The 10,146-nt window shown below is 38.5% G+C and overlaps 1 protein-coding gene and 1 long non-coding RNA gene across 2 annotated transcripts; both read right to left on the reverse strand.

Annotated features, from left to right (window-relative positions):
• Positions 1–426: 426 nt before the first annotated feature.
• Positions 427–1,686, reverse strand: LOC132130649 (uncharacterized). The gene is made up of 3 exons (XR_009428751.1): positions 1,599–1,686; positions 1,318–1,497; positions 427–837 (listed from the first exon to the last, which is right to left on the reverse strand). It is a non-coding gene; the product is annotated as an uncharacterized LOC132130649 (long non-coding RNA).
• A 5,095-nt stretch (positions 1,687–6,781) lies between these two features.
• LOC132130520 (complement component C1q receptor-like) lies at positions 6,782–9,573 on the reverse strand. The gene has a single exon (XM_059542241.1). It carries the CDS (start codon positions 9,359–9,361, stop codon positions 7,226–7,228), a length of 2,136 nt encoding a protein of 711 aa, XP_059398224.1. The 5' UTR covers positions 9,362–9,573; the 3' UTR covers positions 6,782–7,225.
• Between the last annotated feature and the right edge of the window lie 573 nt (positions 9,574–10,146).

Consider the following 10,146-nt stretch of genomic DNA (forward strand, 5'->3'; position numbering starts at 1 on the left):
TTCATCCCGAGCCTCTCCTTCAAGATGATCAATCAAAATGAAAGTTTGTTTAGCAACAGTCATAGTTTGCATACGCATACACGCCTGAGCTTCTTCAACCCACTCTTCAATGCCTACACCAGACCTACCACTAAATTTTGGACAGCACCATTCTCGGGGAATAAACACAAAACGCTCGATGGTACCGACATTTGGGTCGACGGAACTAGGAGTTACTGGCCGTGACACACTACTAGAGGCTGCGCCAGGATCAAGCAACTCAACCGGTGCCCGTTCCTCTCCACTGTATTGTCACAACTAGAAAACAAAAATATACAAATGGAACAAAAAAACAACAAAAAAACAATATCACTGTGTCTGAATCTGTACAGCAGCCACAATACCCTGCCGACTATACGCCAAACGTTGCAAGCTGCTGTCGGGAATTAAACCAGCGCCAACTATGACAAGAAATATAGACTACGCCACCCCGAAAATTGGCCGGGGACCTACCGGTATACAATGTACCACCAGCACACAGATATGTGGTGGCTGAGACAGATATCAGACAACAGTATAAAGGATTCAACAATTTATTCAAAATCACTATTTAATACATACAAAATTGAATATTTTCATAAGCAGTTAAAAAAAAAGATAGGCGTTGATCATAAAAACATGAAATGCAAACACAATTTTCCAACTTCAGAACTGGGGGATTCAAGTTACTTATCCAATGAACACAGCAACCACTCGTGCTCTCACAACACAGCACCAACACCCACGTTGTGAACACTGCAAATCTATAGCCGCACCACCACCACACACAGGACACTGGCTAGGACTGGTACCCCAATTCTGAAGGGAAAGGATACAGAACAAGATAAGAAACAAATACAAGCATTCACACACATACACACAGTCACATATGCACGTCAAGGTATAGTTTGTCAGAAACACTTATCACTTGCTGCCTGACGGAACCAAGGACACCAGGTTACTGGCAATCCTCACTCACTGGTACTCACAGACTGTGGGCAGCATAATATCTTGTGAAGTGTCACAGTATGCATATACAAACAAAATACAATAAAATACAACCTTCAATGAAGCAGTTCAAAAGGAAATCCTCTGACAAAGAAACAACAGTCAAGCACAATGGTCGTGTCAAACACTTAGTGATTCGTCACTGTTATTACCCCACCACAAGTTTTTGATCAATAAATAATTGAGGGCAATGCGTCGCTTCTGGCCAGGAACGCGATCGTTCCGGTCGTCAAGGTAATCCACGTGCACTACAAGGAAGTCGGTCAATTAAATCAGAGTATGTGGTGCAACAACAACATTCACCGTCCGGTAAATGGCAGAAGAGTAGTTGAAAGAATTAGCAGGCACAATGAAAGACAATCCGCCCTGCCCGGAAGCTCTCCGGTGCCGAGACTCAAACGCATGCAGATACTCGTATTTTCAAATAGATCACCAAAAGCCTGCTGCAACACCTCCTGGCCCCCCGTGTCACTAAAAACACAAAAACGTGTTAAATGCAGAAATTTACTGCCTCAGGATCCCCAGCAAACACCTACATGTACACCTATATGAGGCATACACATGTGACATACCTGCAGATAATGACTCGCACTGACCCGCGCACTCACTGGTGTACGAGTTGGAGGTTTGCAGAGATAAACGTTTATCCGCATCTAAAATCTCTTCTCAGCCACACTGCAAATTAAACGGGTGTCAAATTACCCCTCCCGACAACAAATAGTTATGCTGCCACTGCCACCAGTAGCTCTTACCTGCTGGACATAAACATGGCGCACAAAGAATGAGACCCCAAATGACACGCTACCTGGATGTCAATCACATCCCCTTTTATACAGGTGGAATGTACCACTTTCCCAAAAAAATGGTTGATCACATCACTACATAAGAATGAAACCAAATATATAGTCTCTGTGTCTTATGAAAATTCCGCCAAATGTCTACAAGATCATATGTTTCTATAAATTGAATTAGCCTTTTTCGAGAAGCCATATGAGGCTCAACATGATTTCTATCTGAGGCAAATTCAGTGCAATTAAAATCCCCTCCAATTAAGAACAAATTCTCAGTATTTTAATTACTTAAAGGGTTAGTTCACCCAATAATCAAAATTATGTAATTAATAACTCACATGTCGTTCCAAAACAGTGAGACCTCCTTTTATCTTCGGAACACAGTTTAAGATATTTTAGATTTAGTCCGAGAGCTCTCAGTCCCTCCATTGAAGCTGTGTGTACGGTCTGCTGTCCATGTACAGAAAGGTAAGAAAAACATCATCAAAGTAGTCCATGTGACATCAGAGGGTCAGTTAGAATTTTTTGAAGCATCGAAAATACATTTTGGTCCAAAAATAGCAAAAACTACAACTTTATTCATCAGTCTTCTCTTCCCTGTCTGTTGTGAGAGAGTTCAAAACAAAGCAGTTTGTGATATCCGGTTCGCGAACGAATTATTCGATGTAACCGGATCTTTTTGAACCAGTTCACCAAATCAAACTGAATCGTTTTAAATGGTTCACATCTCCAATAAGCATTAATCCACAAATGACTTAAGCTGTTAACTTTTTTAATGTGGCTGACACTCCCTCTGAGTTTAAATAAACCAATATCCCAGAGTAATTTACTCAAACAGTACACTGACTGAACTGCTGTGAAGAGAGAACTGAAGGTAAACACCGAGCCGAGCCAGATAATGAACAAAAGACTGACTCGTTCTCGTTCTTCTTTTTTTTTTTTTTAAAGGTTTAGAGGCCTGGGGCCAGATTCCCAAAAATCTTATTAAGAAATAAATTAAGAAATTTGTTAAGATAAATTCCACGAAGTTCGTAAGAATGTTCTTATGTGCAATTCTTTAAAAATTCTTAAGAACATATAAATATTTTTCTTCAGAAGAAAATTACAGGCGTTATCTGAATGAATACATGACGCACTGCTAAACTCACACTATTGTCTTTTTGCGCTTCCTGTAGATTACCCTAATAATCATAATAAACATGCACCATAGACTGTATATTTTCATTGTGACTTTGACTGGCGATCAGCTTCACGTTTTTAATGCGGCCTGTTTTTGAACAGTTACTTTTAAAATAGCCTGTCTCAAGCTGCAGCAATATGTTTCATTCATTTTTGTGCCGTGTTTTTGCGCTCTCATCTGAGTGAACGCTTCCCGTATTCGAGTCCGTGCTTCTACAGCAAATGCGTTTATCATGTTTTTGTGACATTTCAGGCTTGGGTCATGCTGTAGTCATACAGTTGCAATATTATTCAATGTTAGGATGGGAAGGACTGAGAAAGCAGCAGTTACTTCTGGAGTGTGCATGTGGAAAGACATCAGCAGGAAAGAAGTCAGACCAGCTCCATTGAGGGAAATCAGCTTCCACAAACTAAAGAGGCTAGACAGGCAGCTTCCAGGAGCTTTAACATCTGCTAGGAAAAATAGTATCACACCCAGAGGCATGTACTAGTTGACACAGCCTAGATAAGCTTCCTATTGCCATAGTGTTTTGACACCATAATGTTGCATGAGAAAGGTGTTACTTGGTGATGCAGAGATGAAAATGCCTACTGACACAGTTTTATTATTATCAGTATAATTTGTTATGTTAGTTTGGATAGGTCTGGGTGTGTCTTCAGGTTACTTATTTTAGAAATTACATTTGTTTGTTGTATATTGTACACCTATGTGTTAATGCTCTGATGTGAACATTATGCAGCACAGTAACTGTGTCTTTTTGTTGCTCTATTATCAGTGTTGACAGATGATGAAATCAGGGAACTGCAGGTTGTGGACCCCTGTGCTGCAGTGCTGACAAGCCTGGAAAATAGTGACACAGACACCACATCATCTGACACTGATTCAGAGGAACATCCTGACTTACTTGAGCCTGTCACAACTAGAAAACAAAAATATACAAATGGAACAAAAAAACAACAAAAAAACAATATCACTGTGTCTGAATCTGTACAGCAGCCACAATACCCTGCCGACTATACGCCAAACGTTGCAAGCTGCTGTCGGGAATTAAACCAGCGCCAACTATGACAAGAAATATAGACTACGCCACCCCGAAAATTGGCCGGGGACCTATCGGTATACAATGTACCACCAGCACACAGATATGTGGTGGCTGAGACAGATATCAGACAACAGTATAAAGGATTCAACAATTTATTCAAAATCACTATTTAATACATACAAAATTGAATATTTTCATAAGCAGTTAAAAAAAAAAGATAGGCGTTGATCATAAAAACATGAAATGCAAACACAATTTTCCAACTTCAGAACTGGGGGATTCAAGTTACTTATCCAATGAACACAGCAACCACTCGTGCTCTCACAACACAGCACCAACACCCAGGTTGTGAACACTGCAAATCTACAGCCGCACCACCTAATTAAACTATTAATAAGATCATTACAAATGAAATTGAAAAGCACTGTAAATCGTTGAGATAATCTGAGGGGAGAGTACATTATACACACCAGTGGCAGCCAATGTTGGGAGGTTAATTATAATGAATTAAGTTTCAGGTAAATACGTTTTAAAATGTAAATCACTTTAAAGCTAATACATGGTAACGTGTTACTCATTTGGAAACAACACTCTGTTTGCCATTTGATGCAAATGCTTCATTCTGAAATGTGTTTATTGCATTTTGAATGCAGTGCTGCATTTTGAAGGAGATGTGAAGCATTTTGTATTGTGTGTTTGCAGTTTTGAGAAATGTGTGTAGAGTTTTGAAAAAAGGAGACTTAGTTTTGAAAACATGTGTAAGCAATTGGTAAAAACTGTAAACCCTCAGCAACAAAGTAGCCCAATGGGCTTGGTGTACCATAGATATATATCTATGTCGGTGCACAAGATGGCGCCGGTGAGCTTTAGTGACGTGAGTGTGTGCATACTTACTTCCGGTCTTGCTACATACTCATTTAAATGAAAATGTACATGCATAACTTTCCTTGATAGAAATACAATGGCATGCAGAAGTTTAGGAACCCCTTGCAGAATCTGTGAAAATGTGAATAATTTTCAAAAAACAAGTGAGATCATACTAATTGCATGTTATTTTTATTTAGTACTGTCCTGAGTAAGATATTTTACATAAAAGATGTTTGCATATAGTCCACAAGACAAAAAAAAAAAAAGCTGAAATTATTAAAATAACCCCATTCAAAAGTTTGGGACCCCTTGGTTCTTAATACTGTGTGTGGTTACCTGGATGGTCCACGACTGTCTTTCTGTTGGTTGTGCATGAGTCCCTTGTTTGTTCTGAACAGTTAAACTGAGAACTGTTCTTCAGAAAAATCTTTAAGGTCCTGCAGATTCTTCAGTTTTCCAGCATCTTTGCATATTTGAACCCTTTCCAGCAGTGACTGTATGATTTTGAGATCCATTTTTTTTTTTACACCGAGAACAATTGAGGGACTCAAACACAACTATTAAAAAAGGTTCAAATGTTCACTGATGCAGGACCTTAAAGATTTTTCTGCAAACAGTTCTCAGTTTAACTGTTCAGAATGTTTTTCAAAAAAAAAAAAACGGATAGTGGTATATTAAAGACAAGAGAAAACATCTTCCTTACATTATTGCATACATATGTGTGGAAATTCATTAGGATGCCATGTGGATCGAGAATGGTTCATTTTCTTTTATTGAATCACTCAAACATTTCTATCACAATAATTACACAAAAATATGAAAATGTTTACATACATTAATACACTTAACAGCTTTCTTGTTTATCAGATTGTAAATAGATTTTAGGTATTGCTTAACTTCTGATTTGGTCAGATTTCTGCTCATTTGTAAGAAATTTTATCATGCCCAGCTTTCAACTTTTTTTTGAAAATGTTTAATTAATTTTTTTCACTTATGACATGTAATTCCATAAGGAATACTATTTGATTAATTTATTACTTTTGCTGGGAAAGTTTAGTATTCATAAATGCAAGTACGGCAAATATAAACCACTGTTTCTTATTTTGAAATGAGAATGGTTCATTCTTTCTTCTGTAGATGAGGTTCATGTTAGTCGGTCAATGGGGGTCTCTTCATTCAAACACAAACCACTCAAATCTGCAATACTGATATCTTAGGAGACTTGATTTTGTTCTGTCTGCTATTTATAAGACTATTCATAAGATTATAAGTTTTGCGACTCTCAAACGATTGTTTCGAGACGCTCAGAGATTTTTGCATGTTTTATTAACTTAATTTGATAACATAATTAATAACTAACTGTACAATTTAACAATGTTATTATGGTAGGTTGGCATTAATTAAAAGATCTGTGTTTGCATTAGGCTGCCTACCTGTGTGGTTTTATTAATATCTGTTTTGTGAAAGATGTTGCATAAATAACTATCTAAAAGCAATGCATGTATATTTTTATGATTACTTTTGCATTAATTATCAGATAAAACAAATCTTTGAATTTGTCATGTAGTTATATCCTTTTATATCCCTTTTTTTAACGTTTGATGCTAAGTTAACTGAGTAAAATATTAAAATATGTTGTGAAAATATTGATGGAAAAAACTGATGTATGGCACAATTGAATAATTTATATTTATAAAGATTTATCTCAGCCCATCTCACAAGGTATTTTATAAAAATAAAAAAATAATACAAATGTAATACAAAAATGTTTGATAAATAAATAATTTGTACATTTACATAATTGGTAAGCGAAAAAGACATTGTGTAGCTGTGTTTACACACCATGTTCAACTTCCATTTTGTGAACCGTAGGTATTTAATTTATTCACGGATCCAAACTGTAAGTTTCAAATGTATTAACATTTATAGTATAGTAATAATAGTGGTATAGATGTTATTTCATATGTAAATGTCTTATAAAAATAAGTTTAAATTTAAACAAATAAATGTAAGCTGTTTATAGCTGCTTTTTTAAATTCTCATTCATTGTATTATTTGAAAAAGGGATGCATGCTAAATTGTGTTTGTATTGTTCCACTTTACACTGGTGGTCACTGCTCTACTTCAACTGGACAATAATTTTTGATATTCTCTCCATTGTCTGAAAAGAATATTTGAATGTTAAATTGTGCACATAGTGACTATTTTGCCATTATGTACCACAGGATCCTAGAATACCAAAGTGACATCAGTATGATCACATCAAAACAGCTTGAGGAAGTCTGTTTTTTTTTTAAAGTCATGTTAACTGTACATTACTCAAGCTCGAGATTTTGCTGTGATCGATTTTTTAGGCTTGGAGGTGGTGGTCCAGCGGTGACAGTCTGTGACGCTTTTGCTCCTTCTCTCTACAGCCCAACTTGTGCAATAAACAATGCCTAACGCTAATATGACCACTGCAAAAACACATAGTATTACCAGCAGTGCCACAATCAGCCAGCTTTTGTCATGTTTCTTCCTGTCATCGGGAGGCTGTATTGTTTTTGATGCCAGTGTATATTCTGATATTTGTGATGTTGGAGGAGTGAGCGTGACAGAATCTGAAGCCTCTGAGAGTCTTTTGTTTCCTAAAGACCTTACATCCACTTTATCACCAGTTGCTATTGATATTTCCTTCTTAGGTGCATCCCCTTGATGTGTATGAGCTGAAGTTGTTGTATACATCAAAAAGTTTGATGAAGGTGAGTTTGAAGTTTGGGTGGTCACATCTCTTTCCTCTGTCTTCTCTGTCGACCAGCTCAGGTAAGTTGGATGCCATTCTACTGTTGGGGAATCTGTTAGTGATTTATTCTCATTGACTTGCCGACATAAGTATTTGTCCTCTTGCAGCATATAACCCTCCTTACAAAGACACTCAAATCCACCATTATAATTTCTGCACACCTGCTCGCAAATTTCTCTTTTACACTCATCGATATCTTCACATTTCTCTGGATCTTCTTTAAGTGGAGAGAATCCGTCAGGACAATGGCACGTGTAGGAACCAGGCAAGTTCTCACAAATATGAACGCATTTTTCTTCCATGCATTCATCCACATCCACACATTCTCCGAACTCAGACGGAAGGAAGCCCTCATTGCATCTACACTCGAATGTACCAGGTGCATTGACGCATTCGTGCTGGCATGGTTTTTGCAAGCACTCATCCACATCCACACATTCTCCGAACTCAGACAGAAGGAAGCCCTCATTGCATCTACACTCGAATGTACCAGGTGCATTGACGCATTCCTGCTGGCATGGTTTTAGCAAGCACTCATCCACATCCACACATTCTCCGAACTCAGACGGAAGGAAGCCCTCATTGCATCTACACTCGAATGTACCAGGTGCATTGACGCATTCCTGCTGGCATGGTTTTAGCAAGCACTCATCTATATCAAGACAACTCTGATTGTCAGCAGACAGGAGGTACCCCTCTGGGCACTTGCAGCGATGTCCCTGAGGAGTGGACTCACACTCAAACTCGCAGTTGGCACTGTAGCAGGGATCCAAGAGCTTGCAGGTTTTTCCATCTTCTTTCAGAACATAATTCTCAAAGCATTCACAGTAGTAATGGGTATCTGAGTTCACACAGTAGTGCTCACAGCCACCATTGTCCTGTTTGCACCAGTCTATCGGAGTGTCAGTGCAGAGCGGTGCATCTTTTGACCATCCAACACTTCCGTCCTCTCTCATCATACACATCACTGACTGGTCTTCCTTGTCACCATCGGGACAAGGAAGAGTTGCCACAGAACCAATAGGGATGTGAGTAAGAACAGTACTCGTCAGTTTAAATGGGGTGGTGTAGACTGCAGGGCCCCCTCCTTCTTTCTGAAGAGCTGGGCACATCCCATGGTAGGTGTAGCGGCACAGGAAACCTTCCACGGCCACTACGCAAGATCGATGGACCCATTTGAAGTTGTTATTGTTGCCCCTTTTTTTAGGTGTGTTGTAGGTAATGAACACACAACGATGAGCAGCACAACCATTGGCTAAGTCATCATGTTGCCAGTTCGTATACTGTGTTTCTTGATCCCCAGTGATCCAGGTGAAGCCTCTCAAAGGGCTCTTGACTGAGCACTTCCTAGGCTGTCGCTGAAGGCCAATCCACAACCTGATTTTGGGCTGGGAGTGACTTCTGATCCCTGACGATAAGAGGTCATGGATCATGGAAGCTTCTTCTGGTCCTTTAATGGTAGCCAGGTTCCCCCCTTTATACTTGCAGCTCCTCCAGGAATCCAAGAAGTTATTGCGCTGGAGATGAATAGAATAGCATGCCTCAGCATTGCACATGATATTCTGCTCCTGCAAGCTTTGTCCAATGACTCCCTCATACCAATACAAATACAGAAGTCCGAAGAAAAGACAGGGATATGCAGCACAGCATTTTCCAACAGTCCTGTTTCCCATCTTTGCTTTTTTGTTTTCTAAAGCTGAGGTATTCCTCGTTATGTCTTTTATCTTACTTTTCTGCAGTTTATGCTGACCTAATAAAAATTTTTAAATTACCTATGAGCTCTTTCAAACCTCTGGTCTCTCTGCTCAAAGGGATGACTTTTGTCTGCCATCTGTCTGCAGGCGTGAGACAGAGAAGGAGGGTACAGATGTTTGTTATTGTAAGAGGGGCGGGTAATGAGTGATGGGAGGAGATTCTGTCTGTGGTTTTCCCTTGTGCCATATGGTTTTCATAAGTCTGTTTAAGGAAATAGTTTGTAGCCCCCATTCTCTTTTCACTTATCGAATCACTACAACAATCACTATAACTCCATCCATCCAACCTGAACACGTCATGTTGGGTCATCCTGGACCTGTTCAGATTTCAAAATTTCCCATACTTGTATGGCTCATTTTTGAACAGTTGCTTAGATGGTTACATTTGACTTTAACATCATTAAACCATTTGTATATGAAAATCATTGGAAATTATGCAATGGTTTAAAAATATTTAACTTAATTTTCTATAGCCTACTCTGTCTTATCACTGTATTAATAGATTCACAACAGAAAGCAACTGAACATTAGAGAATATACAAGTTTCATTATAGGTCATCTAAGAAAGTTAATTATGTGGTAAAAGTTATTAATGAGGAGATGGTTTGATAGCAAACGTTAAAAATAAAAAATAAACTTGCATAATATGACTTTTATTTACTGACCAGTGTAAAGATGTGAAAATGGAATTTTAGTGCAAGAAT

Source organism: Carassius carassius, chromosome 47, assembly GCF_963082965.1.
Source record: "Carassius carassius chromosome 47, fCarCar2.1, whole genome shotgun sequence".
NCBI classification, from domain to species: domain Eukaryota; kingdom Metazoa; phylum Chordata; class Actinopteri; order Cypriniformes; family Cyprinidae; genus Carassius; species Carassius carassius.